Raw genomic sequence first — 13,642 nt, 5'->3', positions numbered from 1 at the left:
TTCATTGTCCATTGTTTCTTAAATTATCTGACCACGATCTGTTTTCCAGGTCAGTTGCTTTAGTTATGAGACAACTTAAATTTTCTTTTCTTTTTCAATATTTCAACTTTGTTTTAATATTTCTTGTCACATTAGTACAAATTACTTAGTACAAATGCACAAAGACAGGACATGGAATATCATGTGTAGAGAAAAGGCCAGTTTGGACAGATTACAGAGTGTAGGGGGAATGAGGCTGAGAAGATGACCAGAAGCCAGGTTGCAAAGGGCCTTAATAGCTAAACATGAGTTTATATTTTATTCTAGAGATAACAAGGAACTACTAACATTTATTGAGTTGGAGATATGCTTAGATCAGAATTTTAGATCAGCAGAATGGAGGATAGAGGGACCTGAGGCAGGCAGACCGATTAGGATTATGTAATAGTCTATGGACCTGAATTAAGGTGTTTAGCTCTAGGAGTAAAGAGAAGAGATCAGATGTGAGAGATACAAAGGGAGAAACAAGATTTAGTAAATGGTTGGATTTGTAAGGTGGGAGAGTGTGGAAGAGTCCAAGATAATTCCAAGGTTACAACTCAGGAGACTGGAAGGATGGTGGTACTTTCAATAGGAACAGGAAAATTTGGAAATGAGAATAGGGTGGGGAGAAAGAGTATGAATTCTGATTTGGACAGGTTGAATTTGGAATAAGAGTTGTGATTACTTTGGGGGTTGTTGTAACTCAAAAAGAGAGGTGGGGGGTTAGGGAGAGAGGAAGAGAGAAAGAGATAAAGGAAGAGAGAGAAAGTGTGTGTGTTATCACTATTTAAAGAGAAAACTGAGGCTGGGGGAGGTTGTTACTTGCCAGGAATCACTAAGGTTTAAGTAGCAGAATAGATATCAAAGCCACCACTAGATCAGAAATCGAAGACTGTCCATTTTATTAGGCTCCCTCAACAATGCCAGTGAAGCCGTGTTCTGACAATCTGGGTTATTTACCTGGCTTTGTTTGACTAACTCTTAAGGATCTTTGATTCCACTCTGGATAATTCCTCCAGTCAGACTGACCTCAACTGTGGCTCCTTAGCAGATGGTTATATGAGCTGCTTTGGCCAAACAATCAGCTGGTAGTCAATTTTCTAGGGATAAGCCACTCTAAATTTATCTAATCTAAATTTATCTAAGCCCCTCGAGTTAAGTCTCCTATTATAAAAGGGCCACGCTGGGAACCCCTCTTTGCATAGATTCTAAACATGCTAGCCATGTGAGGTCCCTCTGTCCAGTGCCCTCCTTATCTCTACCTTCATCTATCTCCTACTTCCAAACTCAATAATAAACCTCTTTTATCAATCTAGCTCTCGGCCCAATAAATGCTTTTATTGGGAACTTGGCGCTGCTATTAGACCTCATTTACCGCCATATCCTTGCGCCGAATCCAAGGGGGTTGCAGGGGAGTTTTGCTTGACTTCCCTACCCCAAACCTGCCACTAGACCTCAACTAAACCCTAATTTCATGTAGATACCCCAAATCTAGACTCAACAATTGGGGCTTGGAGTCAGGAAGACCAGAGTTTAAATATAGTTTCATACACTGACTAGGTGTGACTCTGAGCAAGTCACTTAATCTTGTTACTTCAAGTTCCTTAGCTGGAAAATGGGAATAAATGATAGCATCTATTTTCTAGTATGGTTGTGAAGATCAAATTGATGCTGTTCCAGTGGCGGCACAGAGAGTTGTGGGAATCCCCTTTTTGGTCAGAGGCACAGGTCCAAAGTGAAAGAATTCATGAACCCGAAATATTAGTGGCAAAAAAGTTAGTTTTATTGGCATTGAGAAGTCAGCTTTGCTAGGAAGGCAGAATGGCAAGAGGCCCTAGCAGAGAAATAAAAGGCTCATCACTGAGAAGAGAATAGCATCACAGAGGGCAAGAGTCCTGGTAGGCAGCGATGTTAACGAGAGAGATCCCTTGACAAAAAGCATAATTCTCACTCCAGACTTCTGCAAAAATAAGGAGTTTAGAATTGTCCTTTATAGAAGCTTGAGACTAAGGTTCCCGGTTGAAAAGAGAGCCAATGCCCCAGGGCCTAGCTACTTGGAGTTTCAAGCCACTGAATATCAGACCCAGATCTACCAATTGAATGAAAATCACTTTGAAGGCTTCCTGAATGGGGATCCAGCTAACCAAAAGATCCATGGAGAAGGGGGCGATTTGCCTTAGAAAAGCTGGTCTGGAAAATATGCCTTCTCCTAGACTCTCTGGGGTCTGGAAGACCCCCGAATCAAAGGGAACACAATTTCAAAGGGATTATTTTACAGATTAAAGGGCATACAGTTTCACCCCCACCAAAATGATATATTTGTAAAGCATTTGATACAATATAAATGCTTGTTTCCCCCTTACCTTAATAAACATTTTAATCAGTATTTATTATTTTCTATATGCTAAGAGCACACTCGCACCCTCTCCTTCACTCAGTCTCTCCTCCACAGTCTGACTCTGACTCACTCCTGATCTCGGAGGAGGAGGGCAGGAGGCAGGAGAGCCACGGAGGATGGTCAAAGATAGACCAGCCCCATTTCCAGTCCTTCTCGGCCCTTCTATACCTTAGTACAATTACATCATCACAGCACGCTGAATCCGGGGGATCATTACATCACCATAGTAAGCACTAAGTATACGTGTGAATTAGAGAACCATTATCTCATCCGTTCCCCTGAGTTAACACCTAGTTGTAAGTATCCTTGTTTCCAGTACACTTCTCTAGAGCTCCGGCGCTCTACAGCAGTCTCCTTCCCCAAAGAGTTTGCAATCTAAAGGATTGCACATATTGAGCCTCATACAATCCTGTTAAGTAGGTACCAGAGGAATCCTCCCCTCCCCCCCATTTTTTTTAAACATATAAGGGAATTTATCCCTCCATATAGGACTAAATTATATAGGGGCACCTGGTCAGTCATCAAGATCTGCGTTCGAATTTGTTCTTAATTGTGTGACTCTGGGCAACTCCCGCCTCCAATTTCTCCTGTGTAAAACAGGGATGATGATACGCCTGCCTCCCAGGGCTGTTCCGAGGACCACACGCGATCGTGACCGCAAAGTGTTCCTGAAACATAATGAGAAATGTACAAATGTTAGCTGTCGTTATTTTTGTGATTATTAAGCTGCTCGCTGGCTCCGCCTCGGTTTCCCCTCCCCCATCACTCCCCGGGGTTACCGGGAATCCATTCCCAAACGTGTTAGTGAGGATTGAGCGAGCCACAGGCACACAGGGTCTCGAAAATGTGAAGGGAGCTGTTACCGCCCGGGGCTCTCTTACTTCACAAACAATATCTCTCCCCTCCCCTCCCCCCCACCAGCGGCCCCACGGTGCCCGGTCTAGGACTCCAGGAGGAGGCTGAGCCCGGAAACTACATTCCCCAGAATTCCCAGGGCTTCCCTTCCTCCTCTTCCTGTCCCGGGCGGCTGATGAAACTGAAAGTGCTGCTCCTGCAGCTGGGGCTCTTTTTTTTAACCTTCAGTCCGGTGAACACTACGGGGGGGGGGCTGAATCCGGCAGGGGGGTGGAAAGCCCTGGGCCCCGGGTAAAGCATGAACGGAAGAGTGGATTATCTGGTCACGGAAGAAGAGATCAATCTGTTTAGGGGACCCTCAGGTACTTGGCGGGAGCGGAGGAGGGGGTGACGGGAGGGGGAAGGGCTGGGACGAGGGGGGAGGCGCAGGCTCGGGGTGCCTTCCCTCCCTCCTTTTTTTGGCCGGGCCGGGGGTCTCTGTCGGAGTAACACCGCCGGCAGCCTTCTGTCCGCCCGCGGAGCCTGGACACTGCCCTGTCCGCAGCCTGGCAGCGCCGAGCTGCCCGGACGTCAGGGCGACTCCCGGGAGGGGGAGGCTAACGGCGGGGGGCGTGTTGCCCTTTGTAACTCACCTGCGGTGGCTTTATCAGCCTCATCACCCCCGCCCCCTCCCCTTTTTGTCCCCTCCACCCTTTCCCTAGTGGCAGGCTCTGCGGCGTGATCGCTTCGTCCCCTTTCTTCCAGAGCCTTTCATTTTTATTTTTAAAAAAATCTCCGTTACGGATTCTTTGGAATCCAACATGTAAATTCATTTCTCGCCTTGTACAAATTCTTCTTCTTAAAAGAGCCCCACTACGGACAGTTTCTAAAGCGATTGAACAATCAGTCGATCCACCTGGCTTTTAATAAGGTTTGCAGCGGACCTGGAGGCTTTGAGAGATCACCCGGGCCAAATCTGTTTGCCCAGATAGGCGATTTGTCCAAGGTCACGGGCTAATTAAATGGGGTGGCGGGGCTGGGACTGCAACCCCGGCTGCCTCCGGCCCCTTGGGTGGTGGCTTTGCCGAAATACCGCCTGCCTGATTTTAGAGCCCTCCACACTCGGCTTCACCCTCCACTCCCGCTTCTTTTAAGGGGCTTCAGGAATGGGATAGGAACCGACACTTTGAGCTGCGTAGCAGCACGAGGTGTTGATTGAACCCTCTGAAAATAGACCTCCTGAGAGAGCCAGCCCTCAGTCAGCTGCTTGCTTCGCCCGCATCTCTCCTGAGTAGCGTCAGGGTGACTTGAACCTCCTGTTGAGTTTCAGAGTTATCCTGAAGGGATTGGTTTTAGGATAGTGATTTCCAGGTATTTTTGAATCGCATACCCCTTTTGATTCCAGGACTGGTGCTCTATCCACTACGCCATCTAGCTGCCCACATGCCCCTTTCAGGAAAAAAAAAAAAAAATTAGTTAAGATATTTGTTCTCTAGGACAGTGAACTCTCGACTTTTTGTATTGTACACTGTTATCTGTAGAAAAAAAAAATAAATCAACTCTCCCAGTATGTGTATAGTCATTTATGAATTACCTGCATGTACTGTTATACCAAAAATAATTAACATTATCTAACTTGAAAAAAGGTAAAAGGGCAAGATAAAGACGAAGTAATATATGATTCCAGAGTATCTGGAATTAAGAAAAAAAAATGAATCAACTCTCCCAGTATGTGTATAGTCATTTATAAATTACCTGCACGTACTGTTATACCAAAAATAATAAACATTATCCAACTTGAAAAAAGGTAAAAGGGCAAGATAAAGACGAAGTAATATATGATTCCAGAGTATCTGGAATTAGAGAGCCTCTAGAAATGATTGAATATCGGAAAATCACTGGACAGCTGTGTAGAGAATAGATTCAATGAAGAGAAGCCAATTAGGAAATTAATTCAATAATCCAGACTAGAGTGGAAGAGTACTTGGACTAAAGTGGTAACATCATTAAGAGAAATATAGAGGTAGAAATAACAAGACTTGTCAACTCGTAAGATAGGTAGAGTGAGGGCAAGTGAAGATTGGGACATAATACCAAGGTAACTTGGAAGGATGGAATTGCCCTTCTCCAGCTGGATGCCTGCCGAAGCCATGGAATGATCTTAAGGGCAGGGGATGGGTATGCTGGTGGGATGGGATGGTGGAGAACTTTCCAGTGGTACCTAAATAATTTGTGTCTAGTGGTACTGGGTTAGGTGATGACTTTACAGAGGGACCTAAAATCAGGGAGGTTGGGGTCTTGCACAGGTGAAAATGTATGGAACAAGGAAGGGTGAGGGGATAAAAGTGGATGTGATTGTATTATGGGATGTGATCAACTCTGATTGAACGATCCCATGGTTCTTGAAGTTAGACTGCAGCCTCCACTTTGGAGATCATTGCTTTAAGAAAATAGGAATTGATGTCTTGAGTATCTATGGAGTGGCTAAGCAATAACATCAGAAGATCAAAGACATAGACCAGAGAACAAAGATTAAAAGAGAAATAGATAGAAGGAGTGGGTAGAATTGGGATTTGAAAGAGATAAAATAAGAGGGATCCAGATTTAGAGAGAGGACTAGCAATATTTGCCCCAGAGGCTTTGCTGAAAGTTTGCAGTTAATTTTGCAGATAACTTTAGATTATCTGCAGTGACTCGGAGTTTATTCCAGCTTGATTTTGAAGCAGATGTCACAAACGGACTAATATTAATTTTTGAGCTGTTTAAGATGATATCTTATTCAATTTGTTTTAGAGATGAGGAAGTTGAAGTCTAGAGAAGTATGACTAACTCAAGGTCATCCAGCAATTGACATAGGTGGGATAAAAAAAAATCAGGGCTCTTGTTTCCTGTTTGTGTTCTTTTTTCTGAATTAGTTCCCAATGGACAGAGAGAAGTGAGCAATCTGGGATAGATGTGTGTGTGTGTGTGTGTGTGTGTGTGTGTGTGTGTGTGTGTGTAAAACTTTTCCTTCTATTTTATACCAAGTCTCCTGCCTGTTGGTAAATAATTCTTAGCTGTTTACTTATGAGGATTTAATCCATTTAGTCATCTAGTACACCACAGTATATGGGCTCCTAAACTTCTTCTAGACTTCACATTTGGGGTATCTGTTCAGAGAATGACTGTGTTTTTGTTTTTTCTTTTAAAAGTTTTCTTTCCTTTTGTCATTGAATCCTGTATAGGGGAAGTATGGTGTTCAGGATATATGGATAGATGAATAGTGGAGCTATAGGTGGCAGAATTAAGTGAGTCAGTTTGCTGTAGAGAAAGAAGCAAGAACATTGAAGCAGGAGTGAGGGGATCCAGTTTCCAGTTCCCACTTTGGTTCTCACAACAACTCTGGGAAGTAGTTGCTATTCTTATCCCCATTTTGCAGTTGATGAAACTGAGGCAGACAAAAGTTTAGTGACTTGTCCAGGATCACATGGCTCAGGTCATCCTGATGAAGATCCAGCATTCTCTCCAACTCACTGCATAAACAGAAAAGGAATTGTTGATGAATGAAAACTAATCAACTAAGTAAGCACTTACTATGTGCCAAGCACTGTGGTTAAATGCTGAGGATCCAAATGCAAAAATGAAACTCTTCCTTTCTTCAGCCTTCCAAGAGGGAGAGAAAACACATAAGGGAGTCATTACCATGGAGAGGTGTTTTCATTTATAAAGTCACCAGGATAGTTAGAGAAACTGATCACAAAAGCAACAGAAGTAGCTTCATCAAGGTCATGCCAGATTAAGTTCATTTCTTTTTTGGAAAGGTCTAGCTTAGGAGAGAGTGCTGCGAGTGTAATTAACCTATTAACTTTTTGAATGCTGTCTTTCCCCAGCCCAGGGTCAATATCAAGATTTATCCTAACTTGCATCCTTTCAGTGTTCCCATATATACTAGCCAGGACCTCTCCATTCATGGGAGCCTTTTGTTTGGGGAGAGGGAAGGTAATACTAAATCTTTGCCATGTAGAGCCCTTTGCTGAGAGGCAGCCCCCTTTTCCCATAAGGTCTGGATAGGATTACTGTCATCCAAGGATGCAATATTGCTAGTACATCAGAGGATCTTTCTTTTAATGTGTGCACTTTCACTGGCTGTCTTCCATTTCTGGAATTCTCTGTTTCTTTATCTTTACCATCTTATTTTGTGCAAGTCACAACCAAAATCCCACTTTAAGTGAAAAGTTTTCCCTGGTTCCTCTTAAAATTAATGGTTTCTCTCTATTAATTTTTTTCTAATTTATCTTGAATACATCTTGTTTGTACAGAGTTATTTGCATGCCATCTCCTCCATTAGTATGTAAGCTTCTTGAAGGCTAGAACTTATTTTGCCTTTGGATATCAGTTTCTGGCACATAGTAGGTGCTTAATAAATACCTATTGGTTAGTTGTCTATCATAGTTATCAAAGACCTTCAGATAATTAGATCCAGGTACCTTCCAATAATACCATTCCTTTATCTTTGTGGAAAGGAGTCATCTAAACCAGGGCTTCTTAAGCTTTTTCTACTTGTGACCCCTTTTTTCCTGAGAAATATTTATGTTACTCCATCTCAAATTTGAACCAAAGTTTTTCAGGAAGCTTTTGTGCATGTGCAATACAAAGTGCATATGCTGTATATTCAGAACCAAGGCTGCAGTAAAACCTCTCATGCAGCATGGGTAAATACAGTTGCAAACACCTTGGATTCATTACACATTTGCTTTGAATTCACTTTTGGTCACTGCATTCAGAAACTTTTTGCTGTTTTCAAATGTGTCACTTTATAAATGAAGAAACGGGCCCTCAGAATCAGATATCCTTAAAGTCATATATTAAGTTAGTGGCAGAGGTGGGTTCAGAACCCAGTTCTAAGGACAGCTTAAGATATTAGCATTCAGATTTTTTTTTTTTAGGTAAATAGTTATTGCTATTCAATTCATTTTTTTTAATATGTTAAAGTATATGTTAAATACATTATATGTACACATATTTATACAGTTTTTACTGCACAAGAAAGATCGGATTTAGAAAAAAGGTAAAAATAACCTGAGAAGAAAAACAAAAATGCAAGCAAACAATAACACAAAAGAGTGGAAATGCTATGTTATGGTCCATACTCATTTCCCACTGTTCTTTCTCTTGGTGTAGCTGGTTCTGTTCATTACAGATCAATTGGAACTGATTGGATCCTCTCATTGTTGAAGAGAGCCAAGTCCATCAGAACTGATCATCTTATAGTCTTGTTGTTGCAATGTATAATGATCTCCTGGTTCTACTCATTTCACTTAGTATCAGTTCATGTAAGTCACTCCAAGCCTCTCTGTATTCATCCTGCTGGTCATTTCTTATAGAACAAATAATATTCCATAACATTCATATGCCACAGTTTATTCAGCCATTCTCCAATTGGTGGGCAGCATTCAGATTTTTAAGAATTCCTTTAAAGGTCACTTTGGGGATAATTTTGCCTTTTTTTGTTAGCCATATAGATAGCAAAGTACTCTCATGGATACAGATTTTTCTTTTAGGGTTTTTCAAATTTCAACTTTTTGTTATCTGGAACTTGACAACTATCAAGAGACATGAACATTTACATAGAGAAGAACCCCAAAAGGGTGATCATATATGAAACTTTTTTGAAAGTATCTAACAAATTCAAATCAATTACAAAACTATCACACTTAAACCATGTCTTCCTGAATTCTTTCTGTTCTCTTTTGTTCATTTAAAAATGTTTCATTGAAAACAATTTTTTGTATCACCAGCATTAGTTCTACTTATTTCCCTAATTTTTCTCCCTTTCTCCTAAAAACAAATTCCCTTTCCTTACAACAAATAAGCAGAGTCCTACAAAATAAATCCATTCATTGTCCATATCTGTAAATATGTAATCCTCACCATGCCTTGGGGATCCCTTCACCATCCCTTTGGTCAAGACATCTTGCCCCTATCCATAATTATAAATGGTGTCTCTCATTTTCCTCTCATTTGTTTATAAAGTGATTATTATAGTAGGTTATATATAGATTTTATGGATTTTTTTTATCTTATGTGATATAAAATATAAAATATTGAACTAAGCCTAATTTCTCACAGACTTCTCTTCAAATTTCCCAGATATTTTTATGTCATTATTACAATAGTTTATGTTTTCTGGATTTTTTTTAAAAACAATGCTTTTGTATTCAGTTGCTTATCTGTTCCATTAATTGACTTAAAAATAATTTTTATTGATACCATATGATTTTAATATCTAAATTTATTTCCCTCCTCTCTCCTTTTTCCAGAGATTCATACTTTATTAATAAAGCACTAAAAAGAAAAAAAAGTCTTATAAAGCCAGTAAACACTTAAAAATATGATATTACATACAATATTTCATACCCACAGATTCCTATTTCTATAAAGTGTATCTGTCCAGGTTTTTATTCTATTCAGATAAGAATGAAATCATGAGATGCCCGATTTCTCCTCTATCTTCTTGTCTTTTTTCTCCTGTAGTGTATCTCTTTTTCCCCCCCAATCTCTTTTCTTTCCCCTCCTAACGTCAATAAAACAGAACTAAACTACTAGCAGATCTTGTATTTTACTTATTTCACTCCATCCGTGGCTCTTAAAGACAATAGGATTCTGAAAGGACACTTGTTTCCTCTTTCTTTTAATCATTATTTGGATTCTTATTCAAATGTGTTTACCTTTCTGGGTTTCTTTTGACTTCTGTTTAAATTTTAGAGTTTCTGCTTCTTCCTGGTCTTTTTATTAGGAATGTTTAAAGTCCTCTGATTAAAGGTCCATTTTGGCCAGTGTGTGTGTGCGCGTGGGAGGGGGGGGGAGGAGTCCTGAAAGCTTACATTCAATTTTTCATAGTTAGCAAGGTTAGGAAGGTTTACCTATAAACCCTCTTTTTGCCTTTTGGTTTGCCATATTAGAAGATTTTTTTCTCCTTTTTACCAGTTGCTGCCAGGTTGTGTGTGGTCCCGACTGTGGTTCCTTCCTTCTGGTATGCTTTGCGGATACTTACAGTATTTTTTATTTTTTTCTTTGACATCAAAGCACTGGATTTCTGGCTGTGACATTATGGGGAGTTTTCAGTTTGAAGTTTTTTTAGATGATGATTAGTAGATTCTTTATATTTTTACTTTTCCTCTGGTACTAATAAATCTGGCCTGTTTGCATGACTTCTTTGAGACATAGTGTCCAGGTTTTTTGTTTGTTCATAATTTCCAGGGGAATCTGATGTTTGTTTCTTAAGTTATCTTTCTTTGGCCTAATTTTCAGGTTAGTTTTTGGTAGGAAGTACCTTCTGTTTTCTTTTATTTCTTTTTAATGTCCTTCTCAGGATGATGGATGAGGTACCTAGCCTCACTGGGGGGTAAGGATGGATGCTTGCAGGCTCCTGAGCTCCTCCACAGTTAGGCAGGAGACGATGCAGGTGGGGATGTGGAGGGTGCTGAATTAACCTTATCCTTTTCTGGGGCTTCCAGTGCTCTGAGGGCTGCAAAGTAATGGGAGCCGCAAGCCAGGGGTGGGGCCTGGCTTCAAGATCCCAATTAGTGGAGCTGGTGCTGGTTTGTAACTCCTAACACAAGCCCTCAAGTTAACTTGTAGTCTGTTTGCTCACTCTAGGGTCCCTTCACTGGCTTCTTTCCCCAGCTTTGCTTTTTTTCTTTATAGGTGGAAAGGAAATAATCTCCTAAGGGCCCTTCCAATGGTAACTTCCTGTTTTTCTGTGACATTTGTAGCTTACAAGGGTTGCAGCTGATCCTTTGAGAATCCTTAGTGTAAATTTATACTTTAATATATTTAACATCTACTGGTCATCCTGCCATTTTGGGGAGGGGGTGGGGGGAAGGAGGGGAAAAATTGGAACAAGAGGTTTGGCAATTGTCAATGCTGTAAAGTTACCCATGCATATAACCTGTAAATAAAAGGCTATTTTAAAAAAAAAAAGAGAGAGAGATAGAGAGAGAGAGAATCATTAGTGTAGGCAGGGAGTGAAGAATATGAGTAGAGTAGTCCTCCCCACCAAAAGAAATCTGACAAGGGGAGGGTTTTCAAAGGAGCACTTTAGTAAAAATTTATTATTTGGGAGCGCCAAATGAGGTGCGAGAAAGAGTTAGAAAGATTACATAAAGACAGTTTCTGCCCTATACACACACACACATACATACAGACTCATAAAACTAGGAGACAAAATGGTATTCAGTAATTATATAAAAGAGATATGAATCAAAAGCAAGATAGGGTCTGGCGAAGAAAGGATTGCTACTGCCTGGGATTGAGATATTAGGAAAAGTTTCAGGAATTTAAGGCTGGGCCTTAATTTGAATAGGTGAATATGGCATAGAGGGCATTCCCAGAATAAGAGATTGCCTAACCTCCCTCCTGGATGGCATGGAGGTAGGACAGTGGGGGAAGTGTGTGGAGCACACGTCAGTTTGGCTGTTTGGTTTAAACCTGTGTGAGATAAGGCTGATAAAGATAAACAACCTTCCCTGTCAGTGGAAGGACATTGAGCTTCTATTGGTAGTCAGGAATGAATGAATGAATGAATGAATCTATGAAGTACTTACTACATGCCAGAACTTTGCTAAACTCTCAAGGTACAGATGCAGAAAGCTAGACAAGCTTGTAAGCTTGATGAGGGAAGTAGGGGCCCAGCAGTAGGCTTGGTAAGGAACTCATAGGTGTATCTAAAGGAGTCCCAGGGCAATGGCTTGACATGTTTGTTTGGTTTTTTGCTTTCTTAGGGATGCTTTGATTATAGAGGTAGAGGGGAAAAGTCACATGTGTGTGTGTATATAGGAGAGGGGAGGCCAGAATTACCTAGATATATTGAACCCTAACCAGTCAGGAGCATAGGGCCCCTATCATGAGATCCTAGCTGGGCAGAGAAAACCTGAAGCATTGATAGGATTATAAAACACCCTGGGAGCAAGCTGGAAAACACTGATTGTTCAAGTGGACTCTCTGTTACAGCCCCACCCTAGGTGGAGGTCTCTAGAAACTCCAGTTTTACTGTATCCAATCAGAAAACCAAGTTATGATGTCAAACTCCTGTATATGGATCTGTAACAGATCTGCTCATGGGATAGATCTTTTATTTATTTTGTTATTGTTGTTGTTGAGACAATTGGGGTTAAGTGACTTGCCTAGGTTCACACAGCCAGGAAGTGCTAAGTGGCTGAGACGAGATTTGAAGTCAAGTCCTCCTGAATTCAAGGTCTGGTGCTCTATCCACTGCACCACCTAGCTACTCCCTCATGGTATAGATGATCTTTTGCTAAATCCCTGTTAGGGTTAGCCTAACATGGTGGTCTGCTTCATGTCTTCTCTCCCCTTTCCTCCTTTCTTCCCCTTCACCTCATGGTGTCTTTCTCCTTGTTACAGCTAACTCTTTTAGGCTTAACCCGACAGTCAGTGGTATAATCCCCTTCTACCCACTTCCTTTTGGATTAACTGCCAAACCCTTCTATGGATTTAAGCCTGCCAGTTGATGTCATACTCTCACCTCATGGCATCTTCCCTTTAATGGATTAATTGTGAGTTCCACTTAAAAAAATTGTCTTTCTCCTTGTTAATTGTTACCTGGGATAGATAGCTTGACTATCTCCATGTTGTGAATGGAGTCTCCATTATGCATTTTTTGTATAATATTCTTTTTATAATTAATTGTTCTCTTAAATCTATTTCATATTTATTGCTCCTGGTGCCTATTATACTTTTTCATAAATGGTGATTTTACTTAGAGTGGAGTTGGAGGGCTCCTTTGGAGGTCAAGGTTGAAACTGAGGCATGAAGATGGTTGGAGTGTCAATAAAGAGCCATTAGTGGCTGGATTTTGAGGCCAAATTGGAGACAAGAACGCCTATTTGGATATTCCTGCCCTTTCTCTCTCCTGCGCCTATAGTATTATAGGTGCCTGGAGAACTTCAATTTTTAAGCCCTTATTCTAATATATATATATAGGACTGGATTAGCTTTTTTCTCTATAGGCATGTTAACTCTTCCTTTATTTACTCTTTTTCTAGCTGGGAAAACATGGGCATGAAGAAAGGTATTAAGGGATAAAGTCTAGCTACTTTTTCTATAAAGTGTGTCCCCATGGCTTGTGTCAAATGAAGGACAGGGTTGTATAGATTGGTCTTGATGGTGTACTGAATTTTAGACCTGTCTTGTCACAAACTAACTGTGACTTTGGGCAAATCCCATAACCTCTCTGGGCCGTGGATGATTTCTTAAGGTTAAGAGAAAAATTCTTCTGAGAAAGATCTAGAGAGTATAGTGGACTGCAAGCCAGCCTTTCTCAATTCTAACATTTTATGAAACCATTACACTCAATTATTCCTGGGAAAAAATAAGATGGTAATGAAGGTC

The 13,642-nt window shown here is 40.8% G+C and overlaps 1 protein-coding gene and 1 long non-coding RNA gene across 2 annotated transcripts in view; one reads left to right on the top strand and one right to left on the bottom strand.

Moving 5' to 3' along the window:
- Window positions 1-1,764: 1,764 nt before the first annotated feature.
- On the bottom strand, window positions 1,765-3,414 carry LOC100923298. Its single transcript, XR_001120972.3, has 3 exons — window positions 3,199-3,414; window positions 2,930-3,087; window positions 1,765-1,981 (listed from the first exon to the last, which is right to left on the bottom strand). It is a non-coding gene; the product is annotated as an uncharacterized LOC100923298 (long non-coding RNA).
- Window positions 3,415-3,422: 8 nt separating this feature from the next.
- SYNJ2BP (synaptojanin 2 binding protein) overlaps window positions 3,423-13,642 on the top strand; it is a 34,088-nt gene continuing 23,868 nt past the window's right edge. The window contains exon 1 of the mRNA XM_031952611.1: window positions 3,423-3,636. Coding sequence (XP_031808471.1) covers window positions 3,573-3,636 — 64 coding nt within the window. The 5' untranslated portion in view covers window positions 3,423-3,572. The remainder of the gene's footprint in view (window positions 3,637-13,642) is intronic.

This window comes from Sarcophilus harrisii, chromosome 2, assembly GCF_902635505.1.
Source record: "Sarcophilus harrisii chromosome 2, mSarHar1.11, whole genome shotgun sequence".
NCBI lineage: Eukaryota > Metazoa > Chordata > Mammalia > Dasyuromorphia > Dasyuridae > Sarcophilus > Sarcophilus harrisii.
Note: the sequence above shows the minus strand (reverse complement) of the source record. Positions and strands in the feature narration are given on the sequence as shown.